Source organism: Glycine soja, chromosome 11 (genome assembly GCF_004193775.1).
Source record: "Glycine soja cultivar W05 chromosome 11, ASM419377v2, whole genome shotgun sequence".
NCBI lineage: Eukaryota > Viridiplantae > Streptophyta > Magnoliopsida > Fabales > Fabaceae > Glycine > Glycine soja.
The window spans coordinates 47,234,409-47,261,619 of record NC_041012.1 but is presented as its reverse complement, the minus strand read 5'-3'; the positions used below and the strand labels follow the sequence as shown (position 1 = coordinate 47,261,619).

The window sequence follows — 27,211 nt, the reverse complement described above, 5'->3', positions numbered from 1 at the left end:
AAATCTTTTATAATATTTCATATTTTTGTTCCCCTTTTTTTCATTAGTTGTAAAATTTCGTATACCGTACGTACAAATTATTGTTCAAATAATATTTTTCTGAATTTATCAATAATAGTTTATGTGGACCAGTTAAAAAATGGATACAGGTACTTAGTTAACCAAGAAAGGATAACACGAGTAAAAAATTTCCCAGGGGAATTTTGGGAATTGCTATTTTCACTCCCTTTCATACTAAAGCACTCCCCTTTTCAATTTTTGTCCCCAATCTACCCCACACTAAACACTAAACACACCCCTCCTCTCCCTCTCGTGTAATTCTAAAAAGAAGAAAAAACTCCCGCACCTGCACCAGATCTACACTCTTGTATTCACACATACGATGCTACATTAATATTAATAAGTATAACAAGAAAAATCAGAAAAGTATTTTTTCATAGGGTCTTACTCAATGATCATGACGATATATATTAGCGTATGTCTTTTTTTAGGCAAAGGAATAACTTTATTAATGAAAGTAAACCTGGAATAGATGACCCAACCATGAAACAGATACATCATACATGATAGAGGTTACAAAACATATACCAGTATCACCCCTCAAGCTGCAATATTACATATTCCAAATTCTCCGCTGCTACTTAAAATATTACAGTTAGCATAAACAAATTCCCCCATCAAAACTCGCATGCACCAGGCCAACTATCCCCTATTCACGTTAACGTTGCAGCAATAGCATGTTTATAACATCTCTTAAAAGCTTCATGTATCAGACCCCGAAAACCACACCACTACATCGAATACAAACTCAGAGAAAAACACTTTTTTCTGTTGGATCGATATCACTTTTGGTAGCCAATACACAACAGCCCGAGCTTGTAATTGTCGCCGTTTGTTTATTCTTTAAGTGAATAATTGTTGTCGTTTTGTTGCCTTCTCGTGATTATTCTTTAAATGAATAATTGTTGCAGTTCTTTAAATGAAGTCAATTTTGGGCAGTGGTTATTCTTTGGGTAGTTCAATTGGGGTTTTAGAGTTTGAATGTTGTCACAGCTGCAACAGTACTGTTTGGAAAAACATCGCAGATGAGAGGGAGTGTGTGTTTTGTTTTATATATTTATGGAAAATAATCTGCGAGGGGAGTGTGTTTTGCAGGATAATTTGGAAAAAGAATGATAGAAAGGGAGTGGATTATTATAAAGAGAGAGTGGATACAGCAGCAGCCAGAATTTTTGTTAAAAAAAAAAATCTCAGTTAGATATTGTTGGTAAAGCCATGTACCCCAAAATAGAATGTCATTAATTAACACGATCATTTCTATGAAATATAATATCATAATGTTATAAATCTAATAAATAAAAATAAAACACCACTACTTAACATTCAAAATACACAAAAATTTAAATTAAATATATCATAATATATACTTAGACTTAAGTTTCAATGATATACAAAAATATTCATGAATAATAACAAATTCACTTCTAAAAAAGATATTACGAAATACCTTAAATCAATTTTTCATTTTTTTGTAAAAATTAAAATGATATCATACTAAATATTTGTTATTACCTTGTGAATCGATTTTTGGCTGATATCTCTGATTGTTTTTTACTAGTTATTTTAATATCGGTTTGTGGTTGTTCAATAGCCTGGGCCTGCAGCCCATTTCCTAAATAAATAAAAAAATCCAAGAGAAAAATAAAATTCGTGCTCTGCCCTCTGCATACTGAAGCAAGTGTTGAGTGGTGATGACTGATGAGAGTTGAGAGCGGCGAGCAATAACAAGAAAAATGATGCTAATCCGATCAAAATGCAAACTTGTGAAAATGTGTGGTGTTTCTGTTTGTGGGTCTCTCGGAATGTGCATGTACTCGACGGAAAGCGTGGTGGCGAGTCTCGAAAATGGCGTGTTTAAGAATGGGGACCCATTGAGTTCAGTGAGTCCCATTCTAAATCAATGGGTGGAAGAAGGCAGAGAAGTCACCAAACTTCAGCTCGAAGATCTCGCTTACCGCCTCACTCAATCTCGTCGCTTCACACATGCCCTTCAGGTAATTTCACATTTGCCCTTTTTCATGGACTAATTTCCACTATTAAATGTGTATTTGGTGTCCATGTAGTGATTTTCATCATTCATGGATTAATGGAATGTTTATTTAGGTTGTGTTTGGATTGAGGTAAAGTGGTGGAATGGATGGAGTGAATTGGAATAGAATGATGCCATGCCAGGTTTTGATGTTTTGTTTTGAGGAAACTTTTTTACTGTATAAAATTTTGCTACAATTACACAGCCTCAAAATTTTACGTACAGTTTTTTCATGAGGAACTAAAACTTACGTGAGAACAACCATAAGAACCAAATGAATATAGTTTACCTTAGTTTTGTTTTTGCCGTTTCGTGGATACAATACAATGAAATGGTAATTTTATTCCATTTCATTCTATTTCACTTACTATTAGATATCCAAACATAACCTTAGCCTTTTAGTCTTGGTGGTTTTTAATGATAGAGAACTAAGAGAAGCTGATAGAGAGAGGTAGAATTAGAAATCCAAGTTGTGTTGAACTCTATTTCAAGTTGCTTGGATCCTTGTGTGCTTAGTTGGTTACTGAAGTGTGTTTAGTTCTGTGGTGCGGTGAAAGAGATGCAATTATTTTTTCATGTTCGTGGGCACTGAAACTCATTGTAGCTTTCAGATTTCTATGTAAGAAAATGTGATTTTTGTGGTGCCACTACGGAACCAAACTCACATTAAGTTTGCTGTATTGCATTTGATCCCCTTAAAATCAAGGGTCAAGGAAATATGCTTTTAGTTACTTAGTTGGTGATATTGCACTTGACCCCTTAAAATCTAGAGTCAAGGAAATATGGTTTTTGTAAGGTGTTGGAGTGGATGAGCAATGAAAGGAACTATGAGTTGTCTCCGGGAAGCATTGCTAAACAGATCAACCTGATATCAAAAGTCCATGGCCTTGAACAAGCAGAGAGATATTTTAGAGGCATCCCTGATGATAAAATTGAGTTCAAGATCTATGCTGCTCTTTTGAGATGCTATGCGGAACATAATCTGTGGAGGAAGCGGAGGCTGTCATGAAATAAATTAAGGATTTACATCCTGTGAATATAACTCCATGTTGTAATATGATGTTGGAACTCTATGCTAAGAAGGGTAAATACGAGAAATTGGATAGGTTGATGCAAGAAATGAAAGAGAAAGATATCTGCAATGCTAGTACATACACGATTCGGTTAAATGCATATGTGGTCGTCACAGACATAAAGGGGATGGAGAAGTTACTTATGCAAATGGAAGCTGATCCCGTGGCAACTGTGGACTGGTATACATACATGACTGCAGCTAATGGTTATCGGAGAGTTCACAATTTTGAGAAGGTCGCGGAAATGTTAAAGAAATCTGAGCATTTAGCCAGAGGCAATACTAGGAGGCTTGCTTTTGAATCTATTCAAACTATGTATGCTATTATTGGGAATAAGGATGAGGTTTATCGACTTTGGAATATGTGCACAAGTCTTAAGAAACCCAACAACTCAAGTTACATACGTATGTTAAGCTCATTAGCGAAGCTGGATGAAATCGATGGGGCTGAAAAGATTTTGGAAGAATGGGAATCCAAATATGCAAATTTTGATGTCAGAATTCCACATTTGATGATCAGTGCTTATTGTAAATGGGGTCAGTTTGATAAGGCTGAGGCCTATATCAGGAGGCTTTTGGATGGTGGCAAGCAATTAGATGGAAGAACATGGGACCGATTGGCATGTGGCTATAAAGCAGGTAATGATATGGAGAAAGCAGTTCAGGCAATGAAGAAAGCAGTCTCGAAAAATCTAGGAGGAAGGAGGCCAGACCCCTTTACTCTGGTTGCGTGTGTTAAATACCTGAAAGAAAAAGGAGACTTGGATTTAGCCCTTGAGATTCTTAAGTTATGCATAGAGAACAGCCATATCTCAGTCACTTCCTATGGTGGACTGTCAAGTTATGTGCATAGTGAAACCCAAGGTGGGAAGAACTGCATTATTTGTAAAGGATTTGTCAAATTGTTCCCAGGAAAATAATTTATCTAACTCTAGCACTAGCCATAGCTGATAGCTCTGTTTTATTTTCCTTTTAAGTGTTTTTAGAGGCTCGGTTGCTACTTTCATCATTACGTTCCAGTGATTGAATTAGCATCCTAATATATTCACTGTCATAATATTATCATTTAACCAACTTAGATTGTGGCTCAATAGGAGGATTATATTTGTTAGCTTGTAGAATTATTTCATTAATCTATGCAAGCTCTCTACCTCTTCCTCTTCCTCTTGTGAACTCTATTTTCTCATGCAAATTAGATTTCATTAAGCATTAGGAAATTTAATTTCTTATAAATAAAAAAGTTTTGATGCATAAATTTTCGGTATCCTGAAGCAAGAGCTTCATCACTTATATGCTTACCGAGACTCTTCGTTTTAAGCAGTATGGAGAGTATTCCCTCTCAACTGAGAAATTGGATTTGGGTTCGGTAAAATATGCGTTGAAAGATCGTTGTTTGCATAAATGAAATTTAATAGCTCAACTCATGTAAATCGAGCCGTAAAGTGAATTGGATTATAAGGTTTTGTTTAATTCTCTTTTCATTCATTTTTTTAAAACTGTTTCAGTTGTTTGATTTCCTTCTCACTTTTTTTTTGGTCTTAAAAACTACTACTTTTTTTGAAATAGTTCTGTACTGCTAAACAATTAATTTCTCATATAAAATCTATTAGGTTTTTAAAATTGTTTCCAAAATAACTGTTTTAAAAGCCAAAAAACAAAAATAGTTAGAGTTGGCCTGTTTATTCATCAATTAATTTAATTGACATTTTAATTGTGCTCGATTATTTTTCTTCTTCTTTGGTAAATGAAAATAATTGTATCTATCTGTCGAGTAATTTCGCTGATGGATCCTACTGTGCAAATTTTACTTGTTACTTGTTATATCTTTTTCTTTCTACAATATAAGAGATTAAGAAGAAGAAAAAGACTAACAATAAACGGAGCTGGAAATGGTTTTAACAACTTAACTTATTTATTATATCTTTATCATTATTTAATTGGAGAATTGTATGCATTCTCAACCAGAGCAAGTATTTCAACGAAATAGGATGTAGGGGAGACTTGTGGGTTAGTGTAGTGCTATTTGAACAATGATGAATAAGATGATATTAAATATTTAAATGTGAAGAATCAATTAACTGCACGTGAATCTAAAAGGAAAATGTTTCTGTGATACCGCGTAACCTTGAAAGTCAAAACCTATTAGTGTTATGAAAAAATTTCGACACAGATTAAGTGATTTTGTTTAAAGTCAAAATCTTCTATATTAAGTGACAAAATCTGAATTCTCAAATTGATTTAAGGGCTAAAGTAAGTGGCTTCATAGACAACATCCATATCTCAGTAACTTCATATGATAGAATGGTAAGTTATGTTGATAATGAAATTCAGGATACATAACCCCTTGATTTTATTAAAGGAGATTATCAAGTGGATGAAAATGAAAACACGTAGCTTCTTTTAAATTGGAAAAGTGATGGTTGAATCTAAAAGGTAGGCACAACTGCATTATTTGTACAGGATGTGTTAAAATTTTCCAAGAAAGAATAAATTGTGTAGCTCTAGCACTAGGCATATAGCTTATGGCTCTGTTTCTTTTACTCTGATTGTTTTTAGAGGCTCAGTTCCCACTTTCATCATTATGTTCCAGTGATTGAATTAACATCCTAATTAACCAATTTAGATTGTGGCTGGATAGGAGGATTTTAATAGTTAGCTTGTAGCCATTATTCCATTAATCTATGCTAGCTAAGACTAGCTCTTTATTACCTCTTTCTCTTGTGAACTCTATTTTTCCAAGCAAATTGTATTTTATTAAGCATTAGTAAATTTAATTAACTACAAATAATATAAGTTTTTGGGGCCTAAAATTTTGGCTTCATCAGTTTAAAGTAGTAGTCCTTCTCGAGCAAGAAATTGGATTTGGGTTTGGTAAAATAAGCGTTGAAAGATCTTTGTTTTCTTAAATGAATTTACACAGCTCAACTCAAATTAAACGAGATCATGAATAATTCGGGCTTAATTGATTTTCTTCTCACTTTTAAAGACTGTTTTTAAAAATAATTTTCCAATATTCAATAATTAATTCTTCATCTAAAATTTATAAGATTTAGAAAATTATTTTCAAAAAACAAGTGTTTTAAAAACCAATAATAATAATAATTAGAGGAAGTCTCCTCATTTTTAACTATAACAGAGTTGTTTCTTCCATTAAATTTTTTTCATAAGCAAGAATCAAATTACAAACCTCTGATGACTTGTTTAAGGAATATAATTAAGTACTCAAACCAAATGATTATTGGAAAGAAAGTTAAATTTGAAAATGGTCACGGTTAGGTAATTAAACTCCATCCTTTAGTTCTTAATGATTTATGGAATCCAGTTTCATAACCAAAAGATGAGTTTAGAAGTGGGGTGGTGGTGGAGGCAATAAAAAGATGTAGCAACTTCATTTCAACATTTAGCAAATATATGCACACACCTTCTCCGTGTGGCTTTCCAGATGGTGATGGCAGGTAATTAATCGCCATCCATAATCCAGTGTAAGTTTGAAAAAGATTTTGCAATAATACGTAACCACCCTTTTAACAAAACCTATTCTAGAAGCAGTTTACGTAATAAAAAAATAAAAATATCTGTATGCCCAGTGGACACTCCAATTTCAGCCTTTAATTTGAAGTTTAAATGAAGGAGACTGCTTTATGAGTCTACGAGTCTTTCTGCTAATTAGAAGTTATTCCTCAACCACTTTAATAATTAGGCCAAGGAGTCACTTTCATTTAACAAAACAATCTTTATGATGATTTCCAATTTAAGTCCCATGTCCCATGGCCAGCATTTATAAATCATAATGTTATGTTTTTAAGGACCAAAATTGGGAAGGCTTCATAAATCATTAATCTTTGCGTCTGGTTTGGTTTGGGAACATCCTATTCTCTGCTTCACCCAAATTTATTTTCTGTTGCTGATTCAACTCATTTGGCGTTTCCTATATTGTATATACATATTGCTTTCTTTCCTCCTCGATTTTTATTAAATAAAAGGTAAAATTTAACATCAAATACATCTCACTTCTAATTGATTAAAACATATTAACAAGTGCATTTTTCCTTACTCACTTTATAGATAATAGGTCTGTCTGGTTATTTTGAGTTCTGACAGAGAATTTTAAAAGAATTGATGTTGAAAATGAAAACATTGATTTTTTAAAAAGTGATTCTAGAATAATTATTTTTTGTTTGGATAATACAGTGAAAAAAATTGAATTCTACTCACTAAACCAACTCTATTTACTACAAAATTGATGCTGATAATCAAGAAAACTTACTAAACATACATTGTTACTATTGTAAAACCTGATTTTAAAGGTTGGAAATCTGAATTTTATCTGCAACCAACTTGAATTTAAAAACTAGAAACGTAAGTGGACTTCATCCATTTTCCCCATTCCCTTATCATCTTTTTCTCTCTCTTCTGTAAAGTAGAAAGAAAAGTGATTTTCTTGCAACAAAAGCAGAGTAAAGAAGTGTTTTAAAAGGCTTACTTGGACAGGCGAACTCCTAATTTTTTAAAATTTATCTTAATAAAATTTACAAATAAACTCTCATTTGATAAAAACTTAATAAATAAACACAAAATTCAATTGTTTATTCAAAGGTAGCATAAATATCACCTAGAGAGTCTTTCTTTTTCAAAAATAAATATTCATTAAAATATTAACAAAATTCATTTTGGTTAACATTAATTTTAAAATGACATGAATTATGTTTAAATGATTTTATTATAAAAATGGATTAGTAGTAAAACTATAATTTTTTCTATTGAACGCTAAAGCTTCTTAAACTCATTAAGAGGAATCACAATTGAAATATTAAAATTGTTCCTTATTAACTTTTGAAAATCACATGTGAAATGTTGAATCAAACATGTTATTAAAATTACTTTAAATTAGAATCAATTTTTTATCATAAAACTAAACATGTAAAATGTTAAGAAGTCGGACATTATCACCTGACTTAATTTTTAAGATACAATTTATATATATGTTAGACAATTTCTTTTAATATTAATTAGTTTTAAGATGATAACTAAGTATCAAAACCTATATAGCATCTTAATTCTTCTTGCCTATTCAGGTAAGTTTGTCTATTCTAGCACAACACTGTAAAGGGGTATTAGGAAATACGACAAACATCATTCTAAAAAGTCCAACATAAACCAAACACGCATTAACTCCTTTAGGATGACTACAATGGGCTAGAAGAAAAATATATTACAATAAAATCACGTTAGGATCTCATTATAAGTATTTTAATCCTGCGACACGGAACTCTTGAATTTATTAAGACATCCAATTCCTGCCTTCACTCATAAGCAAAGCCGACCTACGCTGAATCCAAGTAAAGCATGCAAGCTAATATAACTTCCCTCTTCTGCTATACAGAACTTTGGACAGTATATCCCAACAAAAAAGAAATCTGGAAATGTAAATGTAAATGCAAACTTAGGGCGAACATAAATTTCAGAGCTTATAAAAATAATATATGAACCAAGAAGGTCCAGCACAGTATCAGTTAGAAGATGGCTAAGTTGTTTAAGCATGCTAATGAGGTTTGGTTCTTTGGTCATGTGTGTGAAAAAGATTTTGTTAAAAGAAACAAAACTCATTTTGGTGACCTCTACCTTCAAGGGTTTGTCTCATGTTTCTGGCTATGAGGATACCTTGCTTCAAGCAAAAAGAAAATAACATGATCTGTCCATAAATTTTCTGTACATATTTCAATAAACTCTTCAGAATAACTAACGAAAACAAACAGCTTATAATTTATATGACAGATTGACAATAGTTTAACCTTATTTTTTCTTCGATTATAGAAACAATTTATACGGAAACGATTATCGTATGATAAGCATTTACTCAATATGTCCTTAATTAAGCCATGTACCCAAAAGGGCCTATTAGTTACAGATATCTCTCTCATTATCAAACAACTTCTGAGTATATGATGCATCTGGCAGAATCTGCATACTGCTTGTATTCTATACAGGGATGTATTGCACAAAAAATATGCAATAGCAGTCAGAATAAGAGAAGGCACAAAACAATGCAACAAAGAAGGAAAAAAGTGATTCTATTGAGTGACCTATCAACTTGCATTAAATGCCTTCTGATCCTCGGATTACTGTTCCTTGAAAGATCATAAGAATTCGGGTATGTATATGTGTTAGTCATCTGGTTCCCAAAGACCCTTGCATATATCATCTCACCGAAGACTCCATATGTTGTATCAAAAGCATTTGCTAGTGAACCACCTGTGTTGAACATTGAAGTGTAACTGCCAGGAATTGAGTTGAATTGTTGAGGATGATTCGGATAATGGCGATGATAAACGTGAGAAATAGGTGGGGAAACAGTTGCGGAATCAAGTGTAGGACCAAGGGGTCTTCTTGGTATGACAACCCCTACTTGGTGGTCTTTGCCTTTAGAAGGTAACACGGTTTGGCCGCGGCCGTATAGTGGAACAAGGGACGACTGTGAGATTTCTGATTTGCAGACTGGACATTGTTGCTTCTCTTCTTCATTTTCAGAAGAGGCAGTTTGTAAATTAAGCCATTTGTAAATACAGGGCCAGCAGTAGAGATGGCCACAAAGAGTGACCACTGGATCTTGCACACACTCCAGGCAGATGTTGCAATCAAAGCCACCAGAGGCATTTCTATCAGAATCTGCAATATCGTCACTGCCACATTTCCATGTTTCGAGAGACGATTTATCTTCCAAGGAATCCAACTGGGGCACCGCCTCATCAAAATACTGGTCTAAGGCCATTTCTCTTTTTATCTTACAAAGTGTTCTCTGAAGAGTGCCAGATTCTGAAAAACAAAGTGTGAGAATTGTAAGTGTCTGCTAATAGATAATCCCTCCTCCATAAAGAAGTTTCATCAACACAATAAGATCTAAAAAGTTTTAAAATAACTAAATAAGTAAACAATTTAATAAGGGAAAAAAATCCTAGAAACTGTGTAAATAAAAACAAAATTGCATTCAGAACAAGACATTCATGCTTTATTATAAAGCTCTATACAACACCGCTAGACAATCAGTGTGAATTTTGTTTTGACATCTTCAATTCCCAGAAACTCTTCAGCAAATTCTAATATAAAACCATTGGCTAAATCGTTCCAGTGGAAATTTTCAGAAATTCCAATGGCGATTAAATCTCTCTCCAATAATCATTATTGAATAATCAACGAACAATGGACCCTATACTGAAAAACAAAGACCAGGGTGCAATCCACTGAAACAATTTAAGCATCAAATCAAACTTGTTGAATTGAGAAAAATAAAATCATGAGAAGGGTAAAAAAGCAACGGTGACCAGCCAAAAAAAATACCTTAATAGGCACAAAAAAGTGAACAATAACAAACGTTGATGGCAGAAAGAAAAAGAAGGGTCAATAACTCCATGATTTTGAATATAAAGGGTCAGAAAAAGTGAATACTAGGTTTCAGTTTTCAACATAAACCTCTGCAAACGCCATTAAAAAAGATGCAACAAACAAACCGTGATTGAAAATAATAGGCAGACGATCGAGTAAAAGACAAAGCTTTCCCTGATAATTATGAAAAAGAAACATTTTTTTATTGAAGATTTGAATACCCAGATGAACCAAAGAGCCAAAGGAAAAAAAAACACAACCCAATTGAAAGCACCCCATGACAGTAGCAGAGAGAGAGAGGGGGGGAGAAGGGTATGAGATACTTACACGGATATGAGAATTGGGGAAGAGGAGGAGTTGTATGTTGAAGGGTGGAACAAGTGCAGGCTCTGAAGAAAGCGTGGAATGTGAATGAATGAATGGAAGAAGGAAGAAGGAAGAAGGAAGAAGGAAGAGAATGCTATTTTTATTTTATAGGAAATATTGGAGTCAGAGCAAGAGAAGAGAAACTTCAACAATCAACAGTAGCTTCCATCAAGCTTCTACCACTGGTACGGATTAATCATTTTTTATAAGAGAAAATAAAAAATAAAAAACCCAACGCCGCGGCTTGCCCACCGGTTTACCAATTTCTCTGATGCCTAATCCTAAATTTCTGGTTTCTTTTAACATGTAATAGTAGTATATGATACGGTGAGAAAAATAAGTTTAAAGTAATACCAGTATATATTTAAAGAGTGTAACTCATTTTACAACACAATTTATATGAAAATTATTAAAAAAATCTGAGTTGGATTTTTTTATAACACATTCTTAGTGAGAGTATTATACAAATATATGTTCTATAAGGTTATGATTGAAACTTAGGAGTGACAAAACACGAGTTAGACCTACTAGGTTAACTTGTTTTGATCTTTTCTTGAAAGTTGGATTGGGATTTTTAATTCATCAATCCTCTTTAATTCATTCTGTTTTGATCCGGTAAAAATAAGTTAAAAGAAAAATTTAGGCGGGTCAATATGTTAATCAGATTTTTATCTTTTAAAAAATTAATATTTATTTTAATATTTTATACATACATTATTAATTTTTAATTAGTTTTTTTATTTAAATAAAATATTATTCAAAATTTAAGGTAATGCATTTAATTATTTCAGTAAGTATGTATTATTTAATATTTATAAAATTTAAAATGAATTAAAGTCAATTAAAATATTATTTATTTATTTATTCTTAATATTTTAGATTTGATGGATCAAACCGCTAATCCGACCAAAAATAGAATAGATGGTTACTTTTAATTCATATATAAAATGTGAAGTAAAATACTATTTATTTTATTAAAATAAAAGTTTTTTTAACTTAAAAAATTTAAACAAATTGTTTCTTTTTATCAAAAGGTACGAGTTAATCTATAAAATTGTGTATTTTGTTTGTTTGGATATGAAATTAAGGCTCAAGGTTTTTCTTTATTTGTATGCATAGAAAATTAAAGAAAATTTTATTATAGAATAATTGTTTCTTTGTATCAAAAGGTGTAAGTTGATTTATAAAATGGTCTACTTTATTAAAGAAAATTGTGTACTAGTTACGTAAATATTATATGGAAATCAACTAAAAAAAAGTGCCTAATTGAAAAATGAAAATATTGGAAATTCTACTCTATAAACTATGTATTCTAATTCATCCTAAAAAATTATAATACTTTTTAACTTAATCATAATCTTAGAAAATCCTAATACATGGTGATATGATCACTATGTTCTCGTACTTCATTTTCTTTATTTAATTGAAATACTACTTACCTTATTCAATTAATTCTAATTGCTGTATAATGAAAATAAATTCTCATAAGAATACTAATTAAGGTCATCTCTAACGTCAATATTTCGAATTAAGCAACATATTTCAACTAAATATATCAGTGGAGTAAGTGATTTGACATTCTTTATACAAGCACTTGTTTATATAAACAACATATTGCTTGATAAATTTTAAGGAAAAAATGTTTTCTTATGTACCTTAGGATTCATAAAATTAAATTAAGTAATTTTTTTTGGCAATCTTAATACTGAAATAAATTTTCTGTATAATGCTAAAATCTATATGACATTATTATAGGATCACAAAATTAAAATAAGTAACCAATTTAAGAATCCATGCATTATAAATGCTTAAAAAGAGACATTACATTTAAATAAATCATATCATCGTTATTCATTAGTACCAAACAAAATCCCAAGGGCCTAATTTAATAGAATTTAGAGCATGGCAAGATTACGATTAATTAAACCATATTTTGTATTTATCATCTAATATTTGTCTTTAGACAAAATATTTGTAATATATAAAAGTAAATTATAAGTGTACAATATTATATTTATTTTAAATATAATTTCAAAAGTTATAAATATACAAAGTAGGTTATGATTTTAAAGCACACATAATTTGCTGCAAACATTTAAAAAATATTAATTATCTCTATTTGAATAATCAATTTTTAATTACCTTAAAACATATATATTGACCATAATTTCCTTAAATAATTCAAAATTAGAATATATATATATATATATATATATATATATATAGGCATGTTTTATGAATTAAGAAATAAAATAAAAATTTATTATAATCACCTAAATTATTATAGATATGTTTTATGAATTAAGAAATAAAATAAAAATTCAATTGTATTTCGGTAGAAAAAAATGAATGTGAACAAAAAAAATCAATTTGCAAATGGTCTAAAGTTAAATCATGTGACATACGATTCGGCCTTAAAAAATGAGAACAAAAAGGAACAACAACCGAAGACTTATCCAAGACGCAAAAACAAATTATTCTAAACAGAACATCGAATAAAGATTGGTTATCGTCGTTATCCACAGAGAAATATAAATAATACAGCAGATGATGATATACCTAACCTCACAAGTCACACCGACAAAGTTATTTTTATTAACATCAAGGTAAAAATGGTTTCATTTCGCATCATCCACGTTCTCCTCACAAAGAAATTATATTTGCGTTTCTGCTCCAATTTTTTTAAAAGTCAACTGAAACGTGCATGCTACTTAAATTTAATATTATTTTCTTCTGTTAGAGAAAAGTAAAAAAATGAAAAAAATAATCTTTTATTTGGGTAAATAGTCACTTTTTTTCTCGAATGTATAAATAAATGCGTCCCTTAAAGATAAAAATATAAAATTTAATTATCGAAAGTATAAAAAGTGTGACAAATATATCTGATTATTAACTTTCATCCGTCACAGTTAATAATAAAATAATCTACCTGACACAAATGAAAACATTTGTTACTCAAATTACATTATTATCAACATGATCAATTCTAATTGTCAGTATAGGGACATATTTATCATATATTTTTTTAATTTTTCATCTTCTCACTCAGCTAACAAATGCATCTTTGAAGGATGAAAATGTAAAATTTAAGTTCCAAAAGTTTAAAAAATGTAAAAAATATATCATAATAAACATTAATAATAGATTTTGACTAATTATTATAATTTTGAAAAATTTATAATGGTTGTAACAAAATTATGACAAAGCTATATCATACCATTGAAACAATGAAAGTGAATTTTTATTGCTTTGACGGATTTTTTTATTTTTCTAGGATTAAATTTTATACTTGTCAACAAATTACACATTCAAAGAGAAAAATAATTATTTACCGTTTAAATTTTCTTTTGTTTTCCTCCCTCACTTTCTTTCCGCATAATCTCATTATAAAAACTCACTAAAGTAAATTTTGTAGAGAATTTGAGTAATTTATATAACATTTTAAGTTTAAGTCTCGTTATGATCGTTATAAAACTTTGGAAGAAATATACTAAAACTATTAGCATTCCTCTTACTTAAAACTTATTGTTTAATTTACATCATCGCATCTTTATAAATATATCAATAAAAAGAAAAAAAAATCTTAAAATGATTTATTCAGCAAAAAAATTAAACAAAGTACGAAGGTCATGTATTATAAATATAAAATAGTTTTACATTATATTCAATCACAATTTTTGTTGATATAATTTTTAAAACAATTATCATAAAAGTAAAAAAAAAATTAACATACACAGTAATTAAATAACGACTTAAAATTATATCATAGTCCTATTTTTTCATTTCATTAGAATATTATGAAGAATTTTGGCCAAACATATCAGAAAAGATTTTAACTCACTTATTTTTCTGACCTTCCTTCAACTGTGTTAAAATTATTGAGATTTCATATGGGCCATAATCTTAATTCTTAAACTTGGGCTGCTTCGGATAGTGTGCAGTGACAACACATCCTAGAAGTGAAGCGGAATACGAATGAGCATAAACATGGTATCATCGGTTCCTTGGACAAAGTCCTTCTTCCCGTTGTGGTTCTGGAACAAAACCCGCGTTCTACTCACACACCATTACCGTTACCATCACCGTCATTCGCCACTCTCTGACACAGACATGACCGAAGAAGGGGTTGTTGTCTCGTTGCAGGAATGGCAGGGTTGGGGCACCAACTCCCCACTCCCCACCATGGTTTCCCAAATCGTTGAGGATTTGAAGGTTCTGGAAGAAGATTTGGATGCCCACATGAATTTTGGAGGCAATGGTGGAAAATTACAGGTAAGTTAGGTAACCCATCATCACTCATTGTGTTCGTGTGCTCTAAGTTTTTTTCGGTCTTAATTGATTGAGGTTTTGGGTGCTTATTAGGGGAATTTCAGAGTACAAGAAGATAAGAAGCACCGTGCCACGTATCAGGCTTTGGGTGATTCAGAAAAGAAGCTCCAGTTTTATTCGGCTAGACAGATTGCTTGTCGCATACTAGGTAGCAGGGGTTACCTTTGTCAAAAGGTTTGTAATTTTTAAGAGAAATGTTAACAACACACTTTGTTACCCACTCTATTGGTTCAAATTTGTAGGAAATCACTAAATTGTCTGAGCCTCACTTGTTTTTGGAGTTTTCAATAAATTTTAATCAGAGAGTATGACGAGAGGAGAAATTATTAGGCGGTACAGGACTACGAGGGTCCCTACTAATCTCTACATGAATCATAATTGAGTGTTGTTAATTCTTGACAAAACTTAAATACATGCCATGTATAGATTTGTCGGGGCCATAGACCCGTGCCGATTGCAAACCAACTAATTATTTTTCGTTGAGAAAAGTGTCTTAGAGAGTGTGCTGAAAACACTCGTATTTTTAAAGCGGTTTTAGTTTCAGGCATATGATGTTGCTGGATGATAGTGAATGCATTTTTGCATTTTGAACTTCGTTTTCAATCTTTGTAGTGTTGGCTTCCCATGGAGGATTGTATGTGTTCAAAAGTCACATCCTGTTCGCTCTACCCTGGAATCAGATTTTGGCTGTATATGCATCCAAAGGTTTTGATGTAACTTGTCATTTCTTGGTAATTCTCATTTTTTTGGGTTGTTTGCTTATCATAATGCATATACTTTTTGGTCATCACATGCAGGATTTCTTGAGACAGAACAACACTGGAAAGATTTTGTGGCAGGTGTTTGGGGTTGATGCGGCGACTTTGTGCCTTTTTGGTATTCCTGAACATGAGGAAATCATGTGGAATTCCCTTAAAATGGCAGGTCTGTCAGTTTATGTAAATTGGCAGTGAATGTAGATGCTGTTTGTTGATATAGTCAGATTTTGATTCATACTCTAGCATCTATTATTTATACAATTTCTGATGTCTGTTGTTTCTTGGAGAGTTTAATATCGCTGACTCTTGCTGCTTCAAAGATACTCAGAAAAATATATTATTCTATACAAAGTTGATCAGGGGAAATGGTTGTATTTCTTCCTTTCAGATAGCTTTTTATAATGGTAGTAGCATGTTTAAATAATTAAACTGGATTCTTGATATCAATTTAGATACAGGTGCATGATTTAAATTAGTAATTCGCCAGTTATTTTGGATGTAGCTGTTCTGTTTCTTTTGATATCTGAACCTGGTGCTCATTTTGCACTCAATTGCTTTGGTTCTGGATTGTCCTTATTTCAGGAAAAAGTAACGTGTGGTGCCTTTATCCCAACAAGAATGCAGTTTTAAAGTCAGTTCAAAATGTGTTTGGTGAGGAACCAGTTGCAAGAGATGAAGTTGCACCGTCCAAGGTTTTATTTAAACATTATAGTGATTGCTGTATTTTTACTTGTTGATTAACAAATAATGCTAGTGATTTTGTCTGTGCTGAAGAGTTAGGCGAGTGAATACATGAAGCAATATGCACTATTTGTGTATTTAATGTTAATTTGTTTGATACTGGTTCAGAAAACACGTGTTAATGGAAAGGAAAAAGAAATTGTTGAATATACTCCTACTACACTGGATCAGTAGAACCCAAAGTGAAGAAAAGCAAGAATGGTTTACAATAGAAGCTCCCGGGAATTCGAGAGCCTGGCCTCTCCCACCAAAACTATTCCCGACCAACTAACTGCCTCCTCTTCCCTCTCCATCTTCCTCTATTTATAACAACATAACTGATTGACTACTCTAACAGCTTATGAGGTCTACACTTCAAGGACCATCCTTATTTCTCCTTTTGTAAACCTTCCTAATTGGTGATCAGGTGCTAAATTAATTTGCCCACACTAGTTGTAGTATGATCTTTGCTGTATGATAGTGAGTTCATGCAAATGACAGGAAATAAACTTTGGCTGCCAGCATCCTAGTTGCATCTTGTGTTTTGCTTCTAGCAGTTTGTATGACAATGCAAGTCTTTTTAAGAAATTACAAAGTCATGCTTTTAAACTTGTTTTGAATTTACCGCTTGAACGCTGACTAGGAAAACTTAATACAGAATGTACAGCCAATTCATAATCTAAGCCCCAAGTTACATTGCTAGGAGGTGTGACAAAAGTTGCAAATTTATATGGATTTATTGGCACTGCAATGACAACTCATCAGTTACAAGTGTCCTTTTTTTTTTGGAATTCAAGTGTCCGTTCACCCTAAAGAGAGTATTTTTTTGTTTTACACTTGAAATGTAAATATCATTTATTTTTGTTGCTTTTTACATTTTAATTTAGATTTTCCTGTTTTCCATTTGGTGCAATCTGGTAATAGTTTTCTTTTGATTATGAAGCAGTTAAAAGTAGATACAACCCAGCATTTTATTTTGATTGATGGGACATGGAGCAATTCAGCAGCAATGTTTAGGCGCCTTCAGGTTACTTCTGGGTGGCTTTCTTCTTCCTTTTCTTAAGTTGTATATTTTCATAATATGGTTCTAGTTGAACAGCACAAAATTAATCTGCTCCATGTGTTAAGGCAGGATAAAATCTCATTATATGGAATACTCTAATGTTCTAGACTTCTAGTCCTCTTGCACATGTTAGAGCTCTCTGTCGTATTGGTACTGGGCGCATGCGATGTGTGCCAAGGAGAAAGTTAAAATATTACTGATTTAAGTATTTAACATGTTCTTCTGTTACAAGTTCAAGTTGATGACTCAGAAATTGGAAGAAAATAGAAAAGTTCAACTTTTAATGAAGCAGTGCGGACAAAAGCTAGCACTGTTTATGATCAGATACTTGTCTTTTTTGCTGAGAAAATACAGCAATTGTGGCATTAGAATTTCTCATGCCAGGAAAAAATCACCTCTTGAGCAACATTATTATGATGCCCTTTTCTTTTTTGGCATGTGATTAGAACTGTGATGTAGGTAAATATCATGTATTTATGTGAGACTTTGTTTTATCACACCTTTTCACCTTAGGATGAGAATGCCTATTTGGCAGACTGTGTAGCAATTAGTCATAATATGGAATTTTTATCTGGGATGGATCCTTAAAGAGGAAAACATCATTAAGTTCATATTTTTTTTGTTTTTTGTTTTTTTGTGAGTTGATAATGAGGTGGAACAACCACCCAAGAAGAATATAGGCTTTCATTTTTTATGACAACTTCATTGGATCATCAAAACAACATATAAGTATTTAAAGTCAATGGAATGAATTAATTTATGTTGAAACACCATCTACAATTTTTCTATGATAGTTTGTAATTTGGTGTGGAATTTAATTTCAACAGGATAAAGCAAAGTCAGTTTGGGGAGATGAGGACCTTGCCTGTATATCCCTAAATCCTGGTGCTTCTGCTATGCATAAACTTAGGTGAGTAAGAAAATGAAATTATGATTAACTGACACCTGTGCTGCAAAATATATTCTTTCTCTCTTTCTTTATCGATTTTCCATGGCATTTAATGTAATCTATGCCCATCTATTGTATTTCAATGGCAGGCCACAGCCATCTTGGGATCGTACATGTACAGCAGCAGCAGCTGCTGGTCTGCTCTCAGAGCTCCAGCTTCTTCCACAGTTTAGCTCTTTTGAATTGGAAAAACAGGCAGAAGCAGTAGAACATGCTTTAACAGTCCTATTAGATGCCCTCACAAATAGACGTCTTCGCATGGGAAGATCCATAACACGAAAAATGAGGCACACCAACATCCAATAAAAATCTAACCAAGTTTATTCTGACAACTTATACAGTAAGCATATTGCTATTTTTGGAAATGGAGAAAGAGAAATTCTCAACCATGTACATAGACTCTATGAGAAATGATGGTTTTTGGTTATGTGGTCAGGATTTTCCAACTCCTTCACATATTAAACTTTGATAAAGGTTTTAATTTAAGGCTTAAATTTCAGTCTGGAGAATGAGTTATAGATTCTACTTTCCATTTACAACATTGGATGGAAGTGTATTTTTTTGTTTGTTTTTTTTTTTTTTTCTGTTGAAAAGATAGAATTGTACTTCTAATGTAATTCAGTAGTCCATGGTTTGAATCTATCATTATATCCTTGGAAGATGAAATGGAGAAGAATGGAACATAATGGTTTGAATCCATTATTATTAATCTCCCTCGTGTCTCCTTTCTCTTCCTCTCTTTCTCCCAACTATTTTTTTAAGAAAAAACACTTAGTCTTATTATTCGGTACTTCATTGTGTTTCCTCTCATCATTTCAAATGTGGTTAATCATAAAGTAATAACAGTGGATGTAATCAGGTTAAGTAGTAAGGAGGTTATCTATCTTAAGGCGTGCCAAAACCAATCAGGTTCTTCTCATATAGTCAATGAAGAAAAGAGTGAATGGCTTGAAACAGGAATCAACATACTTTGGTATGAATTTTGAACTGCTTACGAGCAACGCATTCCTCTATTATTGAAGGGGTATCCAAGTAGAAGTGTTGACTTAGTGAATGAGAATAATGACATCTACAATATAGGCCTATATTAGTCAAGCAAAGTTATTTTGTGACCCCTTACTCTTTTTCCAATAAAGGAATGGCAAAGTGAAATAATTAATCTGTTCTCTTCCTTTTTTTCAATGTCAAACCTCTGGCTTTTTTCATGATAAAGTTAATCAGCGTAACATGCCTATCTCTTCTAAAGCTTTTGGAGTTGACTTTGAGAACCAGAACTACACAAGCCTCTCAAGCCGGTCCAAGGGACCACAATAACCTTATCCAGCCAAGGTTTTGCTGTGAGGCTTTCAAGCAATTTGGTTGCCCTTGTGCCAATGAGATTAATGACATGACAATTGATTGTGCTTCACTTATGTTTAGCAACGTAAATATCTATGGCACACCCCCTCTAGCCCATATTTGCTCTTCAGTGGAAAGAGGGGGAGGCGTATTATTTTAGTTTTGTCTGTATTCTTTTTTCTGGATTTCAAGTTCTTATATACCCTGTAATGGTAAGTAGTACCATGCTACAATTACTAATAATACACCAGGAATGTAGAGACAATTATTGAATTAACAAATTGAGAAGTGTCAGATTAACATCAACCTTTTTAAGGTGATGATGATGTGAAGTGGGGTTCTGATTTAAAAAGTGCCCACGTAACACACAAGACTCCAAGTAGGCAAAAATTGAAAGAATGGGTTAGCACTACGATTATTTTTTTTGTGTGTAAAATAACAATCTCACATTTCAAGCTTATCACTTTATCCTCTTCCACTGACCAAGCAAAATATTAAACAGACGCTAGGGATGAACGAAGAAAGTCGGCAGTGCAAATCATTCAATGATTGACTAAGCTCAGAAAATTAATTAATAAATAAATGATTGACCATAGAAGTAATAATAAAATAGTTAATAAAGAACAAGAAGAAGAAACAAATTGTTGAGACTTGAGAGTTATTGATGAGTAGTGTGGATCGCTGTTAAGTTTGGCTTCGCATGTTCAAACTTTTCGATTTCTGACGGTCATAGAGATGATGTGTCTTTGTCCATTTCTATACTCTTAAAACAAAATTTACAATATACAAAATGAAAAGTATCTTTCAAATTTTACTTGTACGTTCAAATAGAATTTAAGGCTGATAGATGTTATCCATAAGTTGAATTAGCATCCAAATTCTAAAATTTGCACTATATCAATATCGCTAAGATAACTATCTTGTCCATATTAAAATATAAATGTTGACCATTGATCCCTATATTGCCTAAACTAATGATTCGTTCTAGGAAGGGGCATCGTACTGTTTCTATTATAATTTTCTAATTGGATTCAAACGCATATGGTTTACATTGAAATCTTGAGGTGTGTCTTTTTATCATTATCATTAGAATATAACAAACAAAAAAACTACTCTGTTTTTAGAAAATAATTGTTTGTTTTTAAAATTTAGTTTTTTAAAAATAATTTGACATTTTAAAAATCAAAGAAACCATTAAATGTTTTAGTTTATTTTTTTATGTACTAATTAAACAAATTTACATTATCAATCAATTAAAAACATAATTAATATAACTTTTAAAGTATTTTTTTTATAAAAATTAATTAACTTACTATGATATGATGGTTTGTGATTAAATGGGTGTTAAAATTCTCTCCCTATGAATTTTTTATCCAATTTTTTTTTTTACAACTACAATCTTGATTTTAGTGGGAATTTTTATTAAAAGGGTGTAAAATTTATTTGATTTTTTTTATTTGAGGTCAATTTTAAATCATTATCGAAAATGAGATAAGTTGTAACAAGTGTTACGACTTTTGAGCATGCGCGACGATTTATTATTATTTTTTTTTTACTTTTTTAACTGAAGTAGTAAATTTTTCTACTTCAGTTTAATTTTTTTTACGACCTAAAAGTCCTACATATTTTTTTTTTGAACTTACGAATTTGAATTCATAAGTTTTTTTATGACTTTGAAGTTGTATTTTTATTTTTAATTTTTTTAAAAAAAATTTATATTTAAAGTTTTTAGTTTTAGGATTTTTTATTTACTTGTATTTTTTTTTTGTTTTCAATTTTTTTAAAAAATTGTAAATAATTTTATTTATTTAATTATTAAATAAATATTTTAAATTTTATTTGTTATTAGTTTTATTTAATATCTTGTATATATTTTTTTGTATGGTTTTATTTATTATGTTATATATATATTTTTTAATATTGTTTTATTTTATATATTGTTTGAGTAATATTTTATCTAAAATATTTTGTATATTTAAAATTTAGATAATTTTACATATTTAAGATAATTGCATATAAGTAGACGGTTAATATAATTTCTACATTTTATGTTTCTGTTTAATTTATATTGTTCATTTTATATTAATGTATAATGTTGTTTTTAATTTAATAACTTATTTTATTACTAAATTATTCGATGTTGTTAATAATAAATTCCTTTATACAAAATAAATAATATTATTTCATAAATTATAACTTGATATTAATAATAAAATATTTTAATATTTGTTTTAAAATTTTAGTTTTTTAAAATTTAAGTATTTAAAATAAAACAAATATTTTAAAAAATATTTAATATCATTATGTTAGTTTTTTTATTTCATTCACAGAACAAATCAACTTAAATATCATTATTAAAAATTATATAAATTTTAAATTTTCAAATATAGTAAATTAAAAAATATCAAAAAATATAATATATATATATATATATTTTTTAATATTTGTTTTATTTAATTAAATATATAAAATACATAACATATTAAATAAAACCATATGAAAAATATATACAAGATATTAAATAAAACTAATAACAAGTAAAATTAAAAATATTTATTTAATAATTAAATAAATAAAATTATTTACATTTTTAAAAAAAAATTGAAAACAAAACAAAAAAAAATACAAGTAAATAAAAAATTTTAAAACAAAAAAATTTAAATGTAATTCTTTTTTTTAAAAAATACAACTTCAAAGTGGTAAAAAAAACTAAACTTACAACTTTACTTCAAGATCGTAAGTTAAAAAAAAGACACATATACAACTTTGAAGTTATAAATAATAAAAAAAATTAAACTGAAGTCCTAAATAAATTTAGGACTTCAGTTAAAAAAGAAAAATAATAAGCCACGAAAAATATTACAACTTCTACCTCAAAATTTGTAAAATTTATCACGATTTATCTTTTTTTTTGTAATAATTTAAAATCTACCCCAGATGAAAAAACTGAAATTTTTTTCATCCTTTTTGTAAAAATCCCGTTTTTAGTGTACGTACTTAGTAAAATAAGAAATATTAATGAAATTAGAAGAATGTAATATATATATATATATATATATATATATATATATATATATATATATATATATTGGATAGTGTATTTTCATGGAAATGTATGAAAATTGATTTATTTTTGAAAAAAAAAAGGACCATAAGCTGACATTCTGTTGAAAGACTCTAATAAATTTTTGTGGAGCTGAATAATTGGCACAAGAACCTTTCAGTTAACAAATTATTGGTCCACCCATGCCATCATCGTGTATACCTCCTTCAATGGTTTATTTTGTTTCCAAGATGATAAATTTGCCGTTGCCCCATTGGTATTGGATGACGTTATTACCTTATCCAAACTTTAACCTGCTTGCTTGTTTCATTCTGTAAGGGAATTTTCACAAGCCATGCTAATTCTGTTGGTTCTCATCCTTTTAGGGACGCTACAGTTAGGAATTGGGACCATCATTTCATTCCCTTGTATGCTACGCAGAAACACCTAAAGCATCGATATACAAAAATAATAATGATTATTTGAACACTAACAGTTTAACATTATCTATTATTATTCAGATAAATTCTCGTGCACGTATCATTAATAGAGACTAATTCAAATTATTTAATGATGCGTGTTCTGTCATAAAAAACTTATAAAAACAGCTTGAAGATTGCTTATGATGTTAAATGTTCTTTTATTAATTAGATAAATTATCGGGTAAATATCATAGAACAATTCAAATTGTTTTTAATAATATGTGATCTAGTCACAAATATTTTAAAAAATAATCAAATGTATGAAATTTGAATTTTAAATATGTAATCCTATTAAATATTAGAAGAAAAAACTTTATTATCTATAATGAAAAAAATCTCACTAAGAATAGTTAGTCATCAGATTAATTATCGATAAAATAATATCTTGTATTAATAATATAATGAAAAAAATAATTACAAGAATATTTGCTTAGGTCGAGGACTCGAGGTAAAAAAAGTTATTAAAGAAAAGACAAAAAAAGATAGACACCATATTTTGTTTTGATAAATCAATTTTAAGACAATAAAACATATAACTTGACCTAAAATGGGGAGATTAGAATATCTATTATGAAAAATTATCCAATTAATAATGTGTTGCAAGCAATCATTATTAAGGATGTAAATAGCATAAAGTATTGAAGGGCATCAAGGAAATTCCTACACCGAAAGGAATTGAAGAGTAAAGGCCAAATCGGCTGGAAAGTTGAAGGGATCAAAAGTTGGAAACATCAATTTTGACGCATCAAGCAGCATCATGTACCTGTGGAGATACTATGTGATATGAATATGAACCCACACACACTGCATTTGATTAGGTCAAGTTGTGCGCATACTCCTTGGGTTGTTCACGAATTTCAAACCATGCTTTTTGCTAGTGGAGAATTTCGCATTTTGAAAGTTGAATTGGAATTAAGAAGGTGCTTGACCTGAAAAGGATTTGGTCTCGGGTTCTTAACTTCTTATAGCCCCCCCAAAATGACTCTTCGCTGATTGATGAATATGAGTCAAGATTATGTTACTAGGTTAGGCTTTTTGAGTAAGTGAAGAATAAAAAAGGTATAAGCTCAATGTTAATGAATGTCCGGTTACAAAAACTACAAATATATAGTAAAAGAACTATTTGTTAAAAACCTAAAAAGAAAAAACTATTTATTAAAAATATAAATTATTTTATATTTATTTTAAATAAATTAATTAATATTTAATGAAATATATCAATATTCCTTAATTCAGAAAAAAAAATCAATATTCCTTAATATGTATGCTAAAACACTCTTGTTTTAATAAAAATGACATCTGACTCGTTTATCAATTTATATAACAATGAGTAAATTATCAATTTAATTCCTGAAGTTATAACGTTTAATTAAATTGGTCTTTTAATATAGTAAAATAATAAAATAGGTCATGAAATTATAAATTATTGATTAATTTATTCCTTAAAATTATAACTATTGATTAAATTGGTTCCTAAAATTAAAAATGAATAATAAAAATAATTCATGAAATTATGAATCATCAATCTTTTAATCATCTTATTACTAACTGATGGCATCTAACGTCATTAAAAAATCTTGAATTGACACATTAAGTGTCTAACTATTATTCTGGCACAACATGTAGTTGTCTCATTGCAAGAATAAAAATGATCAAAACATTAGTAAAATCATAATTATTTTTTGTCTTTTTACATCTTTTGATATATTTTAATTGGGGAAATGTCATCATAGTAATTCCTAAAATCAAGTTATATGAAACATGCATAATTAAATGGTGGAACTCAACCTTTTTTAAATTATGCAACCTAATTTTAGGGTTTACTATGACAATATTTCCTAATGGGTATATTAGAAGATTAATGCAAAACTAATGAGCAAAAGACGAATAAAGATTGAGGAATGAAAAAAAAAATCCAATTATTATTTCTTCAATTTGGTCATTTTTATTCATGTAATGCGGTTATACATATGTGCCTAGTTGGCTTTCACTTAGGCTCTTAGCTAATGATAATTCAGCTTATTAACAATATTAAATGACATAATCGAATAAACTAAATTGATGATTAACAAGTTGAGGAATTATTTTGCAACATTTTTAATTTTAGGGACGAATTTGACTGACCATTCATAAACTAAATTAATTATTACAATTTGAGAAATTATTTTATCATTTCATTAATTTTAAGAATTGATTTAAAATACTATTATAATTTCAGGAACTAAATTGGTGAGTCACACTAACAAATAACAAGCTACAATCGCTTATTGGTGCAATATTAACGGCGATCTGTTTGGTTTTCTTTAAGTAAAATATTTTTCTTTTTTGCTTCTTATAGGTATTTTTCATACGGGCAAAGAACCCCCTTGTAAGTTGACTATTATAGCTCACAGGAAATCCTTCATTCAGACTATGGAACATTCCAGTCATACTTTGCTTACACCTTCCTCCTTGTAAACACCTTTTCTCTTTTTTCTTTTTTTTTCTTCCATTTTTCATCTATTTAAGCAAACCATAACCTAACATAATTTTCTAGAAGCTCATATCACACATTCAGACTATGTAAGGGCAACACCAATGAGAGGCCATTTAACCAAATAAGGGCATTCTGGTCCTCAAAGAAACACAGTCATCACAATATCTTTAGACAACGAAGATACAATAAAGTAACTGGGGTTTAATTTCACAATCATGGTCAGATCCACAAATTTTAACAGACAATATTAACGGCTGGCGTAACATGGGCGGTGGCGAAATCCTATAAATGGTTGTATGATTTTTTCTACCACAAGTTGCAAGATATTTATTTATTTCGGAAAGAATATTCCATAGATAACACCACGCAGCCATCACATAAATTTGCAAATAACACAATTTTATTGGAAAGGCAAACATGGCTTAATCCATTTACCGATTCAATTAATCCAACGCGTATATATCATATTCGTTGTTTGCAAATTAATTAAAACAAGATGGCATCTACACCAATCTTCCATCATTCCCTTCAACAAGATGATATCTACACCAAACTTCGATCAAAACAAAAAGGAAAGAGAGAAAAAATACACCCAATTCTTTTTCTTGTTTTCTTCTTTCATTTCCCCCCCTGTATTTTTTTTAATTGACATTAAGGTTAACTGGTACACAAATCCAATTTCGAAAGAATCAACCATTTATGCAAACATCAACATTTAGTGTTAGTGGTACAGGATTTGATTACTTGAATCTCTCCAATAAAATTTTGGGACCAACCAAATTTCATTACGAAAATTAGTCAGTAAAGATGATAAATAATAATAATAAAATATTTATAAGAAAGGATAAGCTATTGACAAATTGAACTTTCTTTGGATGTGTTTGATTTAAATGATGAAAATAAAAAAAATTAAATTTAAATTAAAATAAAGTGTAAAAAAATGTAAATGTCACAAAAAAATTTACAAAATTTCTTTTTAATATTATTTCTCTCATTTTGGGGACTACGAGTAGCCACACCACATTAATATTAAAAAAATCGAGGATTGGTAAAAGACAGAATAATGGGAATAAACAAATACATAATAATAAATAAATAAAACACAAGCAGAAATCTAAAACCTTTTACTTTTTTATTTCCCAGAAA

General features: G+C 30.2%; 2 protein-coding genes and 1 pseudogene across 3 annotated transcripts; 2 read left to right on the top strand and 1 right to left on the bottom strand.

Annotated features, from left to right (window-relative positions):
* The first annotated feature begins 1,704 nt into the window (after positions 1–1,704).
* Positions 1,705–4,370, top strand: LOC114374645 (annotated as a pseudogene).
* A 4,569-nt stretch (positions 4,371–8,939) lies between these two features.
* LOC114377521 (E3 ubiquitin-protein ligase RMA1H1-like) lies at positions 8,940–11,098 on the bottom strand. Its single transcript, XM_028336065.1, has 2 exons — positions 10,869–11,098; positions 8,940–9,974 (listed from the first exon to the last, which is right to left on the bottom strand). Exon 2 carries the CDS (start codon positions 9,928–9,930, stop codon positions 9,181–9,183), a length of 750 nt encoding a protein of 249 aa, XP_028191866.1. The 5' UTR covers positions 9,931–9,974; positions 10,869–11,098; the 3' UTR covers positions 8,940–9,180.
* Positions 11,099–14,792: 3,694 nt separating this feature from the next.
* On the top strand, positions 14,793–19,437 carry LOC114373818. 2 transcript variants are annotated; one of them, XM_028331361.1, is made up of 8 exons: positions 14,793–15,179; positions 15,270–15,410; positions 15,849–15,941; positions 16,034–16,160; positions 16,577–16,686; positions 17,661–17,741; positions 18,605–18,687; positions 18,816–19,372. In XM_028331361.1, the coding sequence occupies exons 1-8, from the start codon at positions 14,883–14,885 to the stop codon at positions 19,030–19,032; spliced, it is 1,149 nt and encodes a 382-aa protein (XP_028187162.1). In that variant the 5' UTR covers positions 14,793–14,882; the 3' UTR covers positions 19,033–19,372. The 2 variants fall into 2 exon arrangements, with proteins under 2 accessions (XP_028187162.1, XP_028187161.1); XM_028331360.1 differs by having other exon boundaries at positions 14,814–15,179; positions 17,658–17,741; positions 18,816–19,437.
* Positions 19,438–27,211: the final 7,774 nt, after the last annotated feature.